At 35.7% G+C, this 21,202-nt stretch overlaps 1 protein-coding gene across 2 annotated transcripts in view; it reads right to left on the bottom strand.

Annotated features, from left to right (window-relative positions):
* EPHA6 (EPH receptor A6) overlaps nt 1-21,202 on the bottom strand; it is an 852,855-nt gene that overhangs the window by 149,913 nt on the left and 681,740 nt on the right. For both annotated transcript variants that reach the window (XM_029214367.1, XM_029214368.1), the window contains one exon: nt 5,158-5,283. In XM_029214367.1, coding sequence (XP_029070200.1) covers nt 5,158-5,283 — 126 coding nt within the window. The remainder of the gene's footprint in view (nt 1-5,157; nt 5,284-21,202) is intronic.

Raw genomic sequence — 21,202 nt, 5'->3', positions numbered from 1 at the left:
TATAATTAGCTTTTGGTTTAAGCAGGTACACACAAAAACACTCATTTACACACATCTTATTCAGGGTAATTGGCAACAATTTCAGCTGCAGAAATATATAAAATATACACCCTTAAATCAAAGAAGAGTCTTTTTTTTTCCCTGAAGACCTCTTACTTAAAAAGTAAACCAAAATCTTATCTTTTATGTATATTTATTACAACAGTATTTGTTAAAGATAAAATAAAGCAAATTGCCATATATACTACAGAAAAATATAAAAAGAATAATTATCCTCAGGAGAACTTTAGCAAGCAGAAATGCTGTCAAAAGTGATTAATTTTGAAACGCTCAATTGTAGATTGAAAACAAAGTTACTGACTTTTCTTTTAGGATGCCTGAACATACAAAGAAATGAAATGGTTTACTTTGATTTTTCTGAACTGCAGTTTGATTGTATTTAAAAGGTATATACTTTTCCACTGTTGATTTCCCTTGGCAAACTGAGTTCATGTGAGTTTTCCTTAACTCATTGTATATTCCTTCAAAGTCTGCCATCCAGTCTTTTTACTTATTTATTTTTTTTACATCTTTATTGGAGTATAATTGCTTTACAGCGGTGTGTTAGTTTCTGCTTTATAACAAAGTGAACCAGCTATACATATACATATGTTCCCATATCTCTTCCCTCTTGCGTCTCCCTCCCTCCCACCCTCCCTATCCCACCCCTCCAGGCGGTCACAAAGCACCGAGCTGATCTCCCTGTGCTATGCGGCTGCTTCCCACTAGCTATCTAATGTATTTGCATTATTGCTTTTCTGCAGTCCTCTATATGCATCAAGATATGATAATATTATGCTCACTAGATCCTAGATTCTCTGCAGCTTCAACCTTATTTATTTTTCCTGGCTTATTTCTAATATCTAAACTATATGTCTTCTCAATAAAAAAATTTTTTCACTGGATAATAGTGCATGCAATATTTGCCCAGACTCCATATCAGATAGGATTTCACATGAAATATGGAAAGGAAAATACTGATAATCATTGTTAATAGACTTTGAAGACATTTTAATATTGGCTTAGCACTGTAACTCCTTTGCTATAGAAATGGCCTAGTTGGATCTGTTACTGGTTTATAGAAAGCTGGATTGTGAATTCATATCTTAACATTACTAGTCAGGGGGACAGTAGTGAGGATATGAAAAAGTCTGGCTACTTGAGTATAAGGCTCATTCAAATCTCTTTGCTAAGGTAAAAATAAATAAACAATATTAAACATGACTATTAATCATATACCTAGTAATTGCAAATCTGATTTTTGAGTCCCCACGTGTTCACATTTATTTTTTAAACTGATTCAGAGTAAGCAGTGAGGAAGTCTCACAAAATTGACAAAGCAAGAAGGTGAAGAGAGCTATTTACCCCATCTTTGACATTTACCTTGAACCTAACACATGGCATGCAACAGAGAGCAGCTCAGGTAAAAATGTCGAAAGAGGTGTTTTATATATAGCATTATATTTAAAGCATAGGCAGACAAACGAAGATGGTGTTTCAGAAGAACATCCCTTCAACAATTAAAGAGCTTCCAAGACTAACCACAAAGGAAGTATTAGGAAGACCTTCAACACTGATTTTTATTTTTAGAATTTATCTATTTCTATATCCCACATGCTGCCTGTTTCCTATTTTTCTCCTTTGTAGGCTTTGCTTATAACTGAAAAACTTCTTAGTTTAAGGCATATATCTGAGTTTGGCCTAGAATCTAATCTATACATATGAATTACTTCAGTAATGAAAAATATTATCAAGTCTTCCACAACTGACAGAAAACTGCTAGAAAAATGTAAGGTAGAATTTTTGATCTAATCATACTCAACCTAAGATGTTACTTTCTGAGTATAATGAATATGCCTTTATATTTTATAAATAAGTCTAGTTTTCAAGACACATTGTAATGTTTGGATCTTATGTAAATTTAAGATATCACATGACGTCAGATAGTTATTGCTGTGAAGTAACAGGGAAGACTGGACCAGTGCAACTTCCGTATATTATTACACCATCATTATCAGTGCATAATTCTGTTTCTCAATGCCTTTATTACTCTGATTTTCTTTGTTTATGGTAAGCATATAAGCCACTAAATGTGTAAAGGCAAAGGTGTCATAAGTCATCAGTCTAAGACCCTATGTATAATCAATACTCTATGGCATATAAAATGTTCTACCCACTTTCAAATACTGTTTGATTATAGAAATAAATCAAAGAAATAACTAGATGGAGCAAAGAGAGCAAGCTTATTTTAGGGTATATACCTGGTAACATATTTCCAAGAGGGACATTAATTCTTTTCAAGGAGGCAGAATTTGATTTTAATAGGGAAGAATACGATGGAGAAGAGTTTGATTCAAAAAATATAATTTCACTTATGTCTTTCTAATTTCTCCTTTCTTTCTCCATCCTCTTTGCTTCTCTCAGCTCCCCTCCCCACTCTTCCTGCCTTCTCTCTCCTGAGATTTTCCTACTTCATTGGATGACTACTATTTGAAAAGCACTGCAATAAATATATGAATATACTTGCTATTCAACTTTCAGCCAATTACTTCCTGGTATTTTTCTCTATTTGATACTAAGAATAATAACCCTTTACTATGACCTTTCTAGAAATGTAAAAGGTCATATAAATAATTGACAACAATTACATAAATACTGATTTCAGGCTTGTCTGCTTTCTGGTTCTCATGATTCAGTGATTCTCTTATTATTGCAGTTAGTGTAAAAATACATCCTGCAAAAATATTGCTCCTTGATAGCACAGTGTGACATGAATGCAAAGAAACTATTTTATATAAGACATAATCGTGTATCTCATTTAAATTTGATTAAGGAAGTAACTGGGAACTAAATTAGCACCATCATTAGAACAGATTTTGTGATTCCTTGAATGACATAGCAAATGTCTTATGAGACCCTAGAAGTACTGTAACATATAAACAATTGGTAGAAAGCAAATTAATTTCTGCCCAGTAGGCATCAACCTTTGGCCAGCTTTTTAAGGTACCATGATACAGGTCAAGGAAGGAAGTGCTTTCTGCTCTCAAATTGATGTCCTAAACCTGAAGAGTCACTCAGCTATTAGGTGGCAAAGAAATACTTTAGGGTTCTTTTTTCTTTTAATATGAAATAATAAAAACTTCTCATATCATTGCTTCATTCCTCTTTATACAAAATATAAAGAGAATTCTTGGGAAATAAGCTATAGCTGAATGGAAGAGGATAAAAATTACCTTAGAAATCATAGCAGTGATTACTGAAAAGTGCCAGAGAAAGTGTACAGGGATCACTTATCCAAGTGATATAAGCCAGAAAAAGTGAGTTGAGTTAATTTCAGTTTGAGGGAACAAGTTTAGATCTATACATTTTTTATGAAGCAATTGCTTTACACCTGATTTGTATTTAAGTCATGGAAACTGAACTGGGTTTTCTTTCCCACGAAGGCTGGAGGCAAATCTGGCTTAAAGCCTAGAAGAAGAGGGCGCTAGATGTTCTTTTAGATCCCTCTCGGGAAAGTTGTTTTGTGTCTGTGTTATAGAAACACCATCTTACTTCTATCAGGCTCAGTGGCTAAATGACAAGGGCTGTCATTTTTACCAGTGATGTTGAATAATTCAATTCACTACTGATTTGTAATGTCATTTCTGCCAAATATACCTAAATCTGCCAAGATTTGTCATTAAGAGTTAAGTTTGTCATTAAACTACAAATCGTCTGTTCATCTCTTCAATTCCAGTCACTGAAATATTAATAGACATGAATGCTATATTTTTATATTTGCAGTTAACTCTGAGAGCTCAGTTTATATAGATTTTTATTTCCATTTTTTTGCAACACCACCATCACTACTACCACCAACAATAAAATTCGTGTGCAACTGATACCACTTTTTTTTCCTAGGGAGAAAAAAGGTGGCATAACACTCATTAGAATTAAAATTGCTAGTTTTTATTTCATATAATTTTGGTTCCTACTTATCAGTGGCATTGCTGGCTACAAAGTCTGAAACCACTGTAGTAATTATCCAATGATAAAACCAAATGACACTAAAGCATATTTATGGTTGTTACTTTTTGTATGTTATAACTAAGTAGGCAAGGGTAACTGAAAGGCAAAAGAAAAAATGTCAGTGTAATAATTTTAGGCTTTGATGGAATAATTTTTCTAAGAAAAACAAGAAATGTGCATGATGGGATTTTGTTTCCATTGTATTTCTTAGTTTTTCAAATGTTTCCATTATTCTGCTGTCTGGGCCAGCCCTCCTGAAAATATTGGTGTCATTACCACAATTTGTAGCATAAGTATTAACTGTGATAAGAAACACAAGAATTATGATAAAAACTCCAAGAATCAATATCCTAATTCCATCTTGCTAAACACATATAAAATATAAACTGGATTTGCATGTCTCAGGTACCAGGGAGGAAGACAGCTGAATATTTTGCAAAATGACAAGAGTAAAATAATTTATGATTATAATAATACCAAGGATAATATACAAAGTGATTTACTAAACTTTGAAATTTCATTTTAAAATGCTCAATATCCTTTATTGTGTTTTTCCTCATTGATAAAATATGGCTTTGGTCAGACTGATATTTTTAGGGAAAACTGCATGTTAATTTTCTTTCTCAAAAATTTCTTCCAAATTTGCTACTTTCTGGCCTTTTTTCAAATAATTTTTCTTTAGTGAAATGGCACTTTAAATCTCTGTAAACTTACTCAGATATAAAATTACTTTTTCAGTTAATAACACTCAGTTTTAAATTCTTTTTTCTAGCCAGTTCCAAGTGGTAAAGTGGCTTAAATTCATCCCTGTTTTATTCTTGAGTTACAAATTTGGGACCTGGTCTCTAGTTTTTATTTATGACAAAGCTTTCCTAGAAGAGGCAGCACTATGCTGATTGGGTGCTCAGTTTACAGATCCTTCTTCTACTTCCTTTATATTATTTTCAGAGCATTAGGTATCACAAATGTGGTTCCTGCATTTTAAAAAGTCACTTGCATTTCTGTTCAACAATATATTTTAGAAATATTTATTTCTGTATTGTTCTGTCAATTGTAAGCACAGTCCTACTGCTGTATATGGTGGCAGAAAAATTCACCTGAAATACCTACCAGCAGGAATCCTGGGGGGCAAAGATCCTCTCCCTGGCACTGGATGCGGGGCCTGGAGGCTATTTAAAAACCCTGCCCTCAGGAAGCTGGGGCAAAACGTTTCCACCCCAATGGCCGGGAAGGATCCTTTTAAGAGATAAAAATTGACATTAATCAAAAAGTATTCTTTGTGGAAAAGTTGTTGATCATTTAATTGGAACAAACCTATAATCAACAAAGAAATCAAACCTTACAAGGAAGCTATGAAATTAAAAGGAATGGAATGCATTTTTATTCACAAATTTAAGAAATAAACCTAGTTTTTTGAAAAGAAAGTTACTCTTAACTAGTTACAATTAAAGAGGGTTTAGAAGCATCAGAATGCTAAGATGAAATTTCTAAATCTACATTTGACAGAATATATACAGAATTCATCTCTACATGAGCTAAAGATACCCAGAAAATAGCCACGATAGGATCTGGGATTTGTGCTGCACTAGAAGAAGCAGTGATTTACTTTAGGTGTATCAGTAAGACAGCTTAAAATGAGGAAAGCTTCTATACCACGCAGTAATTACACATGTTTTTGAAACAGTGGTAAGAAAAACAACATACACATTTTTTAATTTGCTTCACTTTTCTATTAGGGACAAGACATGAGAGTTTGCAAAGGTAGAACCACATGCTTTTTCATTTTTAAGAAGGCTATTGAGAGAGAAGCAAAAAAAAAAAAAAAAGTAAACTACTTGGATGCTTATCCATAAAATAATATAATGAATCACAGAATAAAAGAATATCAGAGCTGAAAAGGACTTTAGAGATCATCCAGTCAAAACAATCTGGTTTTTTTGAGACCAGCAAACTGAGTCGGGGAAGTGATATCACATGGCTGGTGGACTCCCAGTACAAAGTCTTTCCACTATAGATTAAAAATAAATGAGTCATTTCCTATATGGGAGATTGAGATCCCCTGAATACGAGTTAGAAACTTAGCACTTCGGAATAGCGGCATTACATTTTGGTGTCTCAGTGACCTGAAAGCTACTAAAATCATTCAGAAGAAAATGTATTATACATGCAATATTAGTGCATGGGCAGCACTGGCAATTGATACAGTATATCTAAGTTTAAATCACAGTAATACCCTAAAAGCAAGTTACACTGATAGTTGTAAGAAATGCGTCTCATTCGAGACCTCTGAAACCCCCATCAGGCACAGCAGTTTTCATATGTAGAGACCCAGTTCAAATTTAGCAAGTCCTATATTTTTGAAAAGACTTTGCTCTGTTCTTTGACACAAATTTTGCACCTAAAATAAGTTAAGATTTGATTTTTCTTTGAACTTTGACCAGGACTAAAGGGATGTGGTATACCATTCTGTCTATATCTTGCTTCTATGGAGAAAGTTGTTGCTAAAGAAAAAGCAGCATTTATTAGATCTTTAGAGATGTGTTTATGAAAGAGCAAAGTTACAATGAATGTTTTCATGGGTGAGGCCTATATATTGTGCACTGGATTAAAGAAAGCATAGAAAGAGTGTCTTATACTGTGCATAAACTGGTTTTGTTGTGTATTTTACGGGGCTTTAATAAAATGGCCCGGTAGAGCTGGAGTCCCTTAAACATTGAGAGGTGTGGCAAAAATGCCAAATGTAAGCCAGAGAGTGCTCTGAGGTAACTTTCCATGAACAGTGAAATTAACTACTCTTTTGTTACTACATGGGATATTTATCACCGAGCATAAAGTTAACATAAGCCTGTGTGCGGTGTTGCCCATGCAAGGCATCTCCCGCACTGCAATGTTTCATCATCCTCTGTGAAAGCACTCACTAATGTAAGGAGCTTCACTGAATGCCACGTGGAGATAATTATATATTTATAAAGCATTCTTATTTAAAGTTACAAAAGAAATGGGGATTGTACAACAGGGAAAATAATTACAAGAAATTCAGATTTTATTATGTGCTGTGAAAAACAAAAATGATCTAATTTTAGCTGTGGATTTACTGACGTCAAGTAATCAGAAGCCTGGTTCAAGAACACTAGATCATAAAGAAAAAGAATATCATCGTCATGAAGAGGAAAGTAAAAGAGACATAAATGTAATTATCTTAAAGGAAATCTGAAGGAAAACAAAAGCATGTAGAACAGTGACTCTAGATAATGTTTATCTGCTTCACATTTAGAGCTTTTTATCTGAGTTTTTGCTATTTTTGCCAACATTATTCAAAACTGTTAACTTAGAAAAGATGTCCATTATTTTAACTCCTTGAAAGAAACTAAATACAAATATTATTTTATTGCTACAATTACACTGATTACTACTTTTGTTGTTGTGACGGCCTGTCATCTTTAATAGCAGCTTTCATTTTCCTAAACTTGCTGCATCATTCATAATGGCTTTGTTATGTTTCTTTACTGTGGGTTAAAAGGTCTTTCATTTATTGTGGCATCTCTTCCTTAAGTAACTGTCATTTTTTATATCTGAAACAAAGAGAAAAGGTGGTGCGCATGAATATATATTCCATTGAGATATCACATTGTGTGATAATAACGCCATATCAGTTTTCTTCTTAAGGTCAGCCATGTCGATAGAGATTGCAGGAAACACTACAGCTCTACATTTTCACAGTTCAATCAGGAAAACTGAAGTTATTCTTTGTTATAATTCCCTTATCTCTTAATTCGCAAGAAATTAAGTTCACAAACCTTTTGGAATTTGATATGAAATAATTTTAGTCTGATTTGCTCTATTTCTTAAGTTGCTGACCCCATCTGACTGGGTTTTTTTAAAGTAATGGTGGAATTTATTAATCAATTACATTGTAGCTTAATAATAAACAACGTCTACTATCTATACCAGGAGAAATATAAATTTCCACGAGTATTTTGATTTTAGTTACTTTCAATAGCCTAAGTATTTGTTAATACAAATTAGATTTTTATGTGATGAGAGTATTCCTCTAGCCATTACAAGTTTGAAATGTAAAATGTGTCACTTCATACATGGTTTCCTTGAGTTAAATCTCAAATTCTTGAGTTTCCAATTTGTTAGTGATCTTGAGTTGCGGGTTAAAGAGAGACCAACATGTGACATTAGCATTATACTGTTTGTAATATAGAGTTACCAGATCACTAGGTGTTCTGTATTTTTACTTGCTAAACCTGGTAACCCTACTCTAATATAATTTCAAACACTTACGGATATCAGATGGATAAAAGGCACTATTAACTACTGATATAAGGTAAGATTAACATAAGTCACTGGCTGCAGGGGTTGGTGATTTATGTCTTTCATTAACTCAGTGGTTCTCAATGCATTTAGGGAGCCTTGCACATTATGACTGTGGGAAGACATCACTGGTGTTTAGTGGGTGGGGATCAGGATGCATGCTGAAGGCACTGCAGTAAGTGGTATCCTGCCTGCACAAATGGGAATTCTCTCTCAAAATGCTGGTAGCACCCATTGAAAAACACTGTCCAAGAATAAAGAATCCTAAAAAAATGGTTGCTAATGAATAGGTCATATAATGAGGTAAAGAAACAGTGTGAAGAAGTTGGTGTAGCCTGTATTCTGACATTAATTAATGGAGGACTGATCACTCAGATCATCTGAGAATAATCTTGCCTTTAGAGTTAGCAGTTTTCAAAGAATTATAATAAAATATATTTAGCACAAACTCAATGAAAAACAATCCCATTTTTCATTTGATATTGCAGCAATCTCTCTGAAATAACTTTATATTAGAAATTAGATATCATTAAGAATTTGTGTAAAAGATAACAAACTATGACCTTAAACTCTTTGTGCCTCAACTTTCTCCTCTGTGAAATGAAAATAACTGACCCTACCTAACGGGGCTGTTTGTGAGGTTTAAATGTGAGTAAATTCTCATAAATATAAGACAATACTATTAGCCCTAATGTTTTTAAAAAAGAAATCTCTTTAGATGGGAAACAAATAAAGATTAATTAAATTTTCTAATGAAGAACTACCCCTCCCCCACATATATACACATATCCCCAATAGAACAAATCCTTTTTTCAAAGATTACATATCAATAATTTAATTTTGATGCCGAAAAGTTTAATAAGGGCAGTATCCCTATAACATGAACTTTTGAGATTTGACTCCTTCAAATTGTTTCCATTAGGCTGTATTTTTGCAGATAACCATTTGATCTACGTATAGACAAAGAATGCATAGTCTTAATTCAAGACAGACAAACAATTTAGAATTGGAAACTTAAAATACATGTATGCAGGGCTTCCCTGGTGGCGCAGTGGTTGAGAGTCTGCCTGCCAATGCAGGGGACACGGGTTCGTGCCCCGGTCCGGGAAGATCCCACATGCCGTGGAGCGGCTGGGCCCGTGAGCCATGGCCACTGAGGCTGCGCGTCCGGAGCCTGTGCTCCGCAACGGGAGAGGCCACAACAGTGAGGGGCCCGTGTACCGCAAAAATAAAAAAACATGTACTCATATGTGAGTGTATTAAATAAATATAGAGTATGGAAACTCTGTCTTCAACTCCTAAAATGAGTTCTTTTTCAAGCACAATATGAAATGCAAGGATGATTTAATCTGATCTAAAAAGAGTAGATCACAAATAGTCACTGGGAACAATACTAAAAACAGGGATTTACACATAACATAACAAACCTGGCCCTAATATGTAGCATTTTATGTATATTGTGCCTATGTGTGGTGTGATTATTATTTGAAAGCAAGTATTGAAATAAACTGAACTTACAATCAGACCTAAATTGATAAAGTCTGTGTTATTAACATATAAATGAATATTATCTCAAAATATTTTAATTTCATTCCTTTAAATATATTTTGTGAGTGGTTTATAATAAATATAAAACTACAATAAATACAGTAAAATAGTAGATATATATGACATAAATTAGTATTCATATAGTAGAGATTTTGGGCTCAAAAATGTTTACTGTTAGGGACAAGACCAAAAATTTGGAGAGCTAAGAATTGAGTATGTATACATTCAGAGTAGAGATCCTTTCTTCACCCGTAAGTATCCAGTATAGAGTTCTGTAACTGACACATAGCAGCCTCTCCATAACTGTGTGGTTTTGGTTAACGATGGTATCTCTGAGCTACAGTATGAATGATTTCAAAGTTCAGTGATAACATAGTCTGTTAAACCAAATGCTATGTTGAAGGGCTGTGTTTCCTGAGAAATGCTCACTTCTGAACCTTCAGAGATTCTCTACCTCTTTCCCTATCTGTCTGTCTGCCTTCCTGCCTGTCTATCCATCTATCTATCTATCTATCATCTGTCTAATTTCAGCTGTCCCTTCTTTGTCAGATTGTTTGTGTTTCCCTCCACTCCTTGTGTATCTCATGTATGTGCCTCTTTCTTCTTCTGTTACAATAATTTATAGCATTACACATTCTTTCTCTGAGAGAAGTAAAAGAAAACCATAAGCTCATTAGTTTTGTTTGAACACATGCTTCCTAATTTTCTGTGACGATGGATGAAGACTCAGACTCTAACAGTTACATCACCAGTGAAGAGGACCAGCAACCGTAAGAAGAGCTATTTTCATGTAAGGCATTGGAAGAATGACTCTTTCACTCCACTGAGAACTTTATTTTTGGTCTCTTTATGTAAGCATGCAGTCTACAAAAAAGTAAGCTGCTCTGCCTAATTTGGTACAGAAAAGATTCCTGCTTTATTGTAAAGCTTGAGATGGGCCAGCTGGGAACCCAACTTGGTCTCTTCTAAGTAGATCAGAAGATGCACAGAGTGCAAGCTGAATAAGTGGATACCTCAATGATGAATGAAAAGGGACAAATTGCTCCTTAGGCAAATATCTTGCTAGGATCTAAGGAAATACTCTGCCTGCTTACTTGCTTCCCAGGCCAGTGGCAACTTTCTAATGACTAGCCAAGAGCTAATTTTTAATTAGGCTTAGACTGTGAGAGAGAATCACTCTGTTTATGAATGACTCATTCATTTATCCTTTTATCCATTTATGGACTTATTCATTTATCCAGTAAATATTTATTGAAGCACCTTTTTTTTACCTGGCACTATGACACATTTCTAGTACAACAAGTGGAAATAAAATATTTTTTGATATGACACTATTATTTTCAGGAAATGATTCTAACTAAGCTAAGCCAAAGATGCAATTACAAAATTTTGCCCATTTCCTAAATTCTTATAAATGGAAATATGCCTACAATGAAATTAGTATTTTCCTTTTAGCACAGCTAATCTCCATGTAGATTCTTCGGCACCAAATACAATTAAAAGATCATGCAATCACTACTGCTTTGTTTTGGCTTCTTTTTTAATCCTTCAGGTCACTGCAATATGAATTTTATAGATTTCTCATCCTGTTGTTCAATAGGTCATAATAAAATTATTGAAGCAAAAAGGGCAGTTTCATGGCTAGAGTTTTATGAGTTCATCTTCAGTGCTTTTAAAAAGAAATTTTCAGATTTTCCTGAGTTATTTTTAAACTTGTAAGATATGTGTGATAAAACTGTTATTGTAAATTATTTTTTAAAACTATAGCATTAACAAGGAGAATTAAAATATTTTGAAGCTAATTAAGAACACTTATTGAAAAATACATTTTAATTAATATTTAATACAGAAGTTCTTTAACTTTAAAAAAAAATATTTAAAAAATACCTAGTTTCCTAACCTGTAAAATTAACTTGGAGTAGAACTTCCCTAAATGTCCTTTAACCTTAAAAGTCTGTTTACTTAATTTTTATTCTACTGCTACATTAAATGAAGCCTATATTTTCCCTAAATATGGGTTCTGTCCAGCAGTCTTACCTATGTTTATGTTCAGTAGCACCTGGAATTTTAATTATCAAAAAAGTATCCTGACTAAATTTGCAATCTGCCAGTACATCCATCAGGTTTACTAGTGAAAATGCCTAGGCTTGAGGGCAAGCAGAACTCTGACTCAATCATTCACCATATGATTAATCTTGGTTAAGTTATTTACCTTCTCTGATACTTAGTTTGTTCATTTGAAAAATGGAGCTAATAATAAACGCTTACATTGGTTTATTGTGGATCATCTAGGAAGTGCCTATTAATGGCTGACAGTAAGTGTTTAATAAATGAGGGAAAAATATTTCTTCTCTTTAATTCCCTAAACTTGACCTATGATTTCATGTCTCCAGGCCTCCATGATATTTCTTCCTCCTGGAAGGCCCTCTGGCTTCTGTGAAAACATGCCTACTGAACCTGGTGAGAACTTGCTACTCCTCCTGCGGTGCCCCTGTTAACGTTGGTACTATAATAGAGGTAAAATGCTATCATAAGGACAGTATTTATTTGTCTACAATTTTATGATACCAAACTCCAATGCCTTTTGGGACCTGTCAAGTACAATATATATCAGGTTGGTGACAAAGGCACTGAGTCCAGCTGAAGGGTAAAAGTTCTGGCTAAGGACAATGAATTCAAAGTTTTAAAGAACCTTGTAGATATCAAATAAAACACACCTCTTAGCTGACTTCAGCCTGTGGGCTGCCAGCTGGTGACTTCTGGCTGACATGTTTGTCTTCCCCACCAGGTTGTGATTCCTTCAGAACAGGGATGAGTCATGCACATCTTATTCTCTCCTGTATAACCAATCCCAGAACTTGTGCATGGTAGGAGCTCAATGTAATAGTTATTGAGTTGAATTAAAACCATCTTAGATGAAGAGTTCAGAGCTTGACTTTATCTGGATAAATAATAGACTGAATTTTCTTGATGTCAGAGCTTTTTAAACCATGTATACTCTAATAATATAAATATCATCAAAACTGTATATAATTAGTCAAGCTCAATGACATTTATAACCTTCTACTTTAAATGCTTACGCAGAGCCAATGTTTAGGAACCAGGGACAGATTAAAATTCTAGAATTCTTTTTCCTAAGAAGTGGTGATGCAGTGAACTGAAATTGAAAAGTGTGTCCTCCTGACTGAGGGCCTTGGTTGGCAGATGCCGACCCAGCCTTTTCTTTCTTGGGTCAGACTTTTACACTATCTGTTCTTTAAAAATGCTTTTACACTTCAGGTGCCAAGGAGTCAGCTAAGGAGCTGCTAAGAAGCCTTTGTACGAAAGCTAGATCTATTTAGCTCACAGCTAACGTGTGCTATGATTTAATATTTATGAACTATGGGTATATCTGTCACATTACTAAAGGGAGGGTTGCACCTTTAGCACACCTGATAAAGAGGTCATGAGGCAGGCTGCATTTGCCTTTTTGTAATTTTCCAAGGCTGCCTACAGGCCAGACTGGCCACTCGTTGCTAGCATGTATCCTGCTGTCAGGTACATCACATTGTTGCTCTATTCTGTACAAAATATGAATTTAGTTTCACTGCCAGATATTGATGATAACACCCTTGGCAGTGTTATCTACAAAAAATGTGTTAGTACCTACCAGGCATTTCTCAATTAAGGTTAAGATATTTAAATTCCTTTCAAAGTTTTGTTGGCTTTTTCAGGTCAGAATCATACCCATTTGGTATCTATATGGTGTGGAGTAGATGGCAGGATAATTTGGTTTACTAATTACCATTCTGAAAATTGGATTGGTCTTGAAATAATCAGGGAACGCGATTGGTCTTGAAAATAATTGAGAGCAGCCAACAGAGAACAAAACTAATCAAGTCCCTAATGATTTTACATCAATTCTGATACCGTAAATGTATGCCTGGGGTGGCACCATAATGGCAATGGTGGTGGCAAAGACACATCCACTTTTCCAGGAAGCTACTTTTTGCTTGAGGTAAGCATGTGGGATTTCTCTCCACGTCATTCCCTGCGACCATGCATGGTGGAAACACTTAGGAGGAATCCTCCCCGAGTAGTTCCAGTTCAGATCATGTCACTTTTCAGCTTCAAAATCTCAAAATCTCCTTACTGCTGAGCACAAACCCAATACATAAGAGTGGCTTCAAAATCTTTACTTCTTAGTTCAAACATACTAGAATATTCATTGTTCCTTTAATGTGTTGCTTACTCCCAGCACAAAGTGAGAATGCTGCCTCGTGGTCTGATCCATTCTAAATGCCCTAAGTGCCACCTCTTTTAAGAGACTTTTCATTTTGTCACTGCAGGAATAATTGTCAACCACAGGGCACAAGTGCTGGAGTCAGAGGGATCCAAGGTCAAACCTTATGTGCCGTAGCTTGCTGGATGACCATGAAGTCACTTCCACTCCCTGAGGCTCAGTTCCCATTTAGGTAACATGTGGAAATAGTCAGTTATGAAGACAGTTGTACAAAGGAGTGCTTATAAAATGCCTAGCACAAAATAGACAGTCAAGGAGGACCTCCCTACCCACCTTTCTTGGCTATTTTCCTTCTCTCACATATAACACTATCACGTTTTTTTCCTTGCAGTATAATTCTTCCTGTTGATGACATATCTTATAATAAATTCCATGAAGAGCTTCTCATTTTTATATTTCCAACAGAACTTAGCATGCTATTTGCATTTAGGGGTCACTTGTGATGATAACTTTTAAAAACAGCAACTACAAAGCATATCTTCATCTTCCTTATTCATGACAATGTTATTGTTGGCTTTGATAACAACTTCTAAGTTGCAACGGGTTTAGCAGGTGAGTCAAAATATCATTAGAGTCATAAAAAGGTTGTGGGGCTCCCCTGGTGGCGCAGTGGTTGAGAGTCCGCCTGCCATTGCAGGGGACATGGGTTCATGCCCCGGTCTGGGAAGATCCCACATGCCGCGGAGCGGCTGGGCCCGTGAGCCATGGCCGCTGAGCCTGCGCGTCCGGAGCCTGTGCTCCACAACAGGAGAGGCCACAGCAGTGAGAGGCCCGAGTACAGCAAAAAAAAAAAAAAAAATGTTGTGACATGTAAAGCCACTCTCACTAGCTCCTATGTTCTTTATTAACAGACAGACAGATGGACAGTGAATGACACTAACAGCCAGATATGGGGGTCTCCACACATATCCTCTCATTCATTTCTTTCAGTCTTGCCTATGTGCTCTCTCATTTATGATTGAAGGGTCAAAGAGAGAAGCTCTTGAGGGGAGAGCAATCTGAACTGTTTAAGCCCAAGAGAAAGGTGAGGCACAGAGCTAGAGATGACGTTCTCTGGGGGCCCGGCTCTCTTAGAAACAAGCCAGCAACTTCAACTACGGCCTGAAACAAACTAATACCTGTGTTGGGCTCTATTTTCAAAGGAGAACCTAAATGTGAAATGAGCTTGAAAAGAGTCAGGCATTATCCAGTTTAATGTATCTTTTAATTTATTATTGAGGCTATTCCTTTCTTTAAGCTTGATGCCTTTGAGGCCTATATTAATTTAACTTTCAGGTCCAATCTGAGATAACACTCATTCCTGATAAAAAGGGAGAACATGGAAACAGACTTAAAGAAACCTGATTTTATTACTCTTAAGCCACATGAACTGGGCATGTTGAGACTGCCTGAAATAACGTCTCCACTGACAATATTCCAGCCCCTCACTGTGCTACCACTTTCACGACTGTTTACCATTAGGTTATCCTTGGCGGGCCATTAGACTGAATTCAAAATGAGGATCCAAGTACATCTTGTTCTGTGAGAATTACTGAAGGAGATTCAGGGATTTCGTACAGAGAAAAAGTGAGAGAAAGAAGGCTGGCAGGCGTTGTTCACTGTTGAAAATGCTCCCATTAATTTGTTCTTCAGAGCTAGTTCCAAGACAATTTCAGACTCTTGTATCATAGATTACTGGTTCACTTAACATACATGCTTTTCATTACATTCTAAATATTGGCTTGGATGTAAATTTGGGTAGTTTGTGAAAATGTTCTGCTAGTGGTGCTGAATGACTATAGCTTCTTGGATACAGTGACAGTGTGAGAGAAACTGCAGCTTCTGACATGATATATGTGGACAGGAAAACATTTGGAAGCAGTTTGAGTGCATTTTATTTCTGCATGGGCTCTTTGGGCACCCAGCCACTATCAAAGCATCATTTAACAAATTATGGCACCACAAAATATATTTTATGCTCTTGATGTTAGTTTTCAAAAAAGGAACCAATAAGTGTCTGGAGTTAATACCTAAGAGAAGAACAGGACTGAGTTAAAATTAAGAGAACGTTTTTATTGGCAAATGAAAAAAACTTACTGCTTTCAAAGTATTACATTCAATTTTATTGCTATTTAAATAGCCTCATTTTGTGTACATGTTGTTGCCTTAGTACTGAAAGAAAAAGATGCTTGTTTATTGATACTTTCAAGGGGCCAAGTCATTTTATTATACAGTGGTGAATTTATCACCAAATTTTACAGTTTCAGAGATTAGAGAATAATGATGCACTTTCATTTACATTTGATTTATACAAAAATCCAAAGAAAACAGCTCTCTCATTTACCCTTTAAATACTGGCACCTGTGCTCTTAAATGGAGAACATCATTATACAGTCTTATTGTCTGAGGCTGTGGGTAAATGTTGTGTCATATGAATCACCCTTTAGCACCAATAAAGTTGGGCCCGTGGAGAACTGGGGTGATGAAACTGCTCCCTGGAAGAAAGCTGTTCACCCATGTGAGGCAAATTTAGTGTGCTGGATGAGGTAATTTGCTAAATGGTACCCTGGTGCCCTAGAAGCCTTAATTCACTTCAGCTGAATGAGCAGTTGGATCAAACTCAATCATTGAGAGTTACCCATTCATACTCAAAGGCATATAGATCTCACACTGAATGTTAACTCCAGGGTAACGTGGGTACAGGGCTGGGAAAGTAAAAAAGAGTGCACTTAATTAGAAAGCCCCATTTAAACTTGCTTTTCAAATTACATTTTCACAGCACTGAATGGCAGTGACCCAAGGAGATAAAGTATTTTCAGGGAAGGAAAAAGCAAGTGACAATATCATTTCCTAACTGTAATCACAACCTCTGAGTTTGGAGTGAGTCCCAGAAAGTTTGTATTTAAGTATAGATTTAACTGTAATCTAGCAAATTGTAGAAAAGATGTGCTGGCAAAGATAAATACTGAATAGTGGAATAGGCTTGCGACGAAATAAACAATGAAGAGGAGATAGGTTTTGGGGTAAATGACATATATAGATCAAAGAAAAACGGTTGCATAAAGATGAAGTTTTATGTTTATGTGTCTCTGTTTATAAAGTATTGATTCACCAAATTTTTAGCACAATCTCACACAATCAACAAATGTATAAGACTTTTTCAAACATTCAGTCCTCAATGAAACAAATTTTATTTTCCTGAGATACTTTTTCTTTGATTTAAAATATGTATCTTATGAAAAAACTTGAGAATAATCTTGACTCTGTAACAATACCCCACCCGAAACAACTTTTAAAGATTAACATGCTGGGACTTCCCTGGTGGCACAGTGGTTAAGAAACCGCCTGCCAATGCAGGGGACATGGGTTCGAGCCCTGGTCCGGAAGATCCCACATGCCATGGAGCAACTAAGCCTGTGCACCACAACTACTGAGCCTGTGCTCTAGAGCCCATGTGCCACAACTACGGAGCCTGCATGCCACAACTACTGAGCCTGTGAGCCACAACTACTGAAGCCCAAGCGCCTAGAGCCCGTGCTCCGCAACAAGAGAAGCCACTGCAATGAGAAGCCCGCGCTCTGCAATGAAGAGTAGCCCCTGCTCACCTCAACTAGAGAAAGCCCGCGAACAGCAAGGAAGACCCAAAGCAGCCATACATACATACATAAATAAATAAATAAAAAGAAAGAAAGAAAAAGACTAACATGCTTCCAGCACATGCTGGTTATCCCACAAAAGGAACAACTTCAGTTCATATTTGGTGACTGAGGAATGTCCTGCATCTCTAGTCATGATCTGACCTCCTGATGGCAGAAACTGACGGTGGCTCAATGTCTATTTCCTTCTTCCTCGTTTCAGAACCCCTGATTTTTAGCTGGTACTTGCTGGCCAGAATAAATAAAATATTTTTTCAGCTTCCTTAGGCATCCAGATGAGGCTACATGACTTAAGTTCTGACCAATGAGTGTAATAGGAAGTGCCCTTAAGTGGAGGAAATATGACCGTGGCTACCCTTTCCTCCTTCTTGAAGCACTGAGCTAAGCAACCATCCTGGACTGTGTGCTGAGGATAGCCACTCAAGGAAGGTGCTGAGTCTTTGAGAATCATGAAAGCATCCTTCCAGCTATCGATTGCCTACCTCTGGATGTTGCTCATGTGTGGAGAAATAATTTTTATTCTTTTGATCCACTGTTATATGGGATTTTCTGTCACTCCCAACAGAATCTAACCATAAACTGATAGTTTAATTTGTCCTCCTTTAACATGCTTGGTCCCTGAATTAACTGCATCAATATCCTGTGATGACTTCATCTCACACTTTGAATTTGAAACAACCTTCATAATTATCATTCTGGCTATTCTAGAGTATTATTCTACATAGTAAAAACTAATGCATGACTGAATGACTCTTATCATATACTTTCTACCATTATTTAGATATAAACCTTTTACTTTTGATGAATTCTGATTGATAAATGGAAACATCCCATGGGTCATTTCTAATCTAATTTTAATGTCAGTTTTATACACAAATGCATTTTTATTTTCATTTTCAACAATAAAACAAAGTATATAGATTAAATAAAGACGGTACGCTTTGAATTTAGGAAAACAAGTAGTCTTCTCGAATTGAATTCTTCTTCCACTTAAGTTCCATTGGGATCAACTTGAGGGCAAAAAGTATTTCTGACTCAAAGAATCCAAATTTGTCAAGACTTATAAGTCAGCGTGCACTTAGACTATTCTGACAGAAGACACTGCTCAAAGCTTGGGCTTCCAAGCTTTGAATGTTAGCTGCTCAGGCTGGTTGGTGAGTGGATGGGGGGAAAGCGGGAGGGGTACAACTCTTTAGCGGATGAGATTGATATACTTTCTCCCACAATGATGCCATCCCTACCACACGTAGATGTAGCTGTTCCCTGGATTACTAAAGGGAAAAATCCACTGACAAACTTTGTGTGAAATCTAGAAATTTCTTGAAACTTCATAGAAATCTAGGATATTTAGATGGAACCCATTTGCCATTGACCCCTTCTATAGAGGATAGGTGCTTTGCTCTTGGAAAAAAAGATTTGATAGAAAAAATCTTTCAGATAGCCAACCTATTCAAAACCCCCAATTTCTCAAGATAGCAAGGATCTAAGAATCACAATTCCTATAATCCATCCCCTAACACACACACCCCTTTGGATTCCTTAACTCAGTGAATGGACTTGACCATTCAGCTAATTTCTAAGTTGGAAACTTGACGGTCATTTAGACTCCTGTCTCACAATCACCTTCCTATTCTAAGGGGTGGTGTCCTGTGAAATCTATGTAGTAAATATCTTTCTTGGTCATCTCTTTCTTTCCATCATCACTGAAATTGCACAATCTTAGTTAAGTCCAGCATTATTTGATACTCTGGATTACTGCCATCACTTTTTCATTGGCTTCCCTAACTCCAGTTTAACTTCTCACCAATCCCCTTTATATTCAGCTGGCAGAAGGATATTACTAAGATCCGAATGTGTTTATGTGATTTCCCTGCTTAAAACCTTTTAAGGGCTCCCCACAGATTTAAGAATAATGCTTATAATGTAAATTACACTGTAATGCACAAATATATTCTTATTAAAATTTAAATAACTTAGAACAATGAAAATTCCCTTTTTATTATTCATCAAATCCCAGCCCCTGCTGCTATCATTTTGATATGGGCCTTCTCAGATGTTCTTGTATGAGATGTATGTTAACATACATAGATAGGAAAATCAACAGTTTCATTTTGTGCATTTTTTAACCAAATGAGATTATACAACATATCTGGCTCTTAACTTGATTTTTTTATGTTTAAACTTGATTCTCTGTTTTCGAGACCCCTCGTGATATTGATCTACCGCCATCTTTTTAACTGCCTCATAATATTCACTAGAGCAAATATGCAATAATTTATCTAACCATTTTCTTCCCAGTGAGTATTTAGGTTATTGTGTGGACATCTAGAATAGTTACATAGTTGTGGAGTTCTGGAGTTGAACAATATGTTCATTTTAAAATAAGATACTTTCAAATAGCCCACCAGAAATCTATGTCAATCTATACTCCTATCAATAGTGAATGACAAGTACATTCTTATTTTCCCATCTCCTCCCTAGCACTAATATTATTAATATCCTCAATTTTTGCTAATTAAATAGGTAAAATGATTTAATTTTGGTTTTAATTTGGATATTACTGGATACTCATGAAATGGAATATATTTTCTCATTTTTATTGATCATATTTGTTTTTATGCCAATTGTTCATATTTTTGCCTCATTTATATAATGGGGTCTTTAAATAATGATTTGTAGCAATTCATCATATAATTTCCATATTAACCCTTTGTTTAACAAATATTGCAATTTTTCTCTCTGTTACTTTCAACTTGTCGATCTCTCTGGCCACATCTACCAACATTGGTTTAATACACCTTCTGCTCCCACAATAAGAAAACACTTGTAGGTTTGTTTCACACTTCTTCCTACGTGCTTTTTCTGCTAATAATAAATGTTTTCCTCACCTGTCTAACCAAGTTAACTCTAGTCATTCTTCAAGACCCTGCTTAAGTGTTACTTCCTCTAGGAAACTTTCTTTTATTCTCATTCTTCTTTAGATAGATCCAGTGTGCTTACCCTCAACCTCATTCACTCATCTATCACATATTACTGTACTCAAGTATTAATCCTCAACTTCTCTGTCACTTCTACTAGACTTACATACTCCTTAGGAGTACAGACTGAGCCTTTCTGCATTAGTATCTCATTACCTGCTTAATATAGGCTTGTTGATTGACTGACTCTATAAATTCAACTTTTAGGATTAGATTGTTAAAACCATCCCTCTATTAGATAATGAAATCTTAGATTGCTCTGAGAGGAACCCACAGTTCTTTCTCAAAGTAATTAAATGAATACCTTCTTCTACGTTGCTTAAATAAAAAGAGGGTGAAAAGTGGCTTGGTCCACATGACATGATAGGTTAATAAATAAAATGAAAGAAAAA

The sequence above is a fragment of the Monodon monoceros genome, unplaced genomic scaffold (genome assembly GCF_005190385.1).
Source record: "Monodon monoceros isolate NGI ecotype Baffin Bay Population unplaced genomic scaffold, NGI_Narwhal_1 Super_Scaffold_11, whole genome shotgun sequence".
Lineage (NCBI taxonomy): Eukaryota > Metazoa > Chordata > Mammalia > Artiodactyla > Monodontidae > Monodon > Monodon monoceros.
This window is presented reverse-complemented; position numbering and strand designations above follow the sequence as displayed.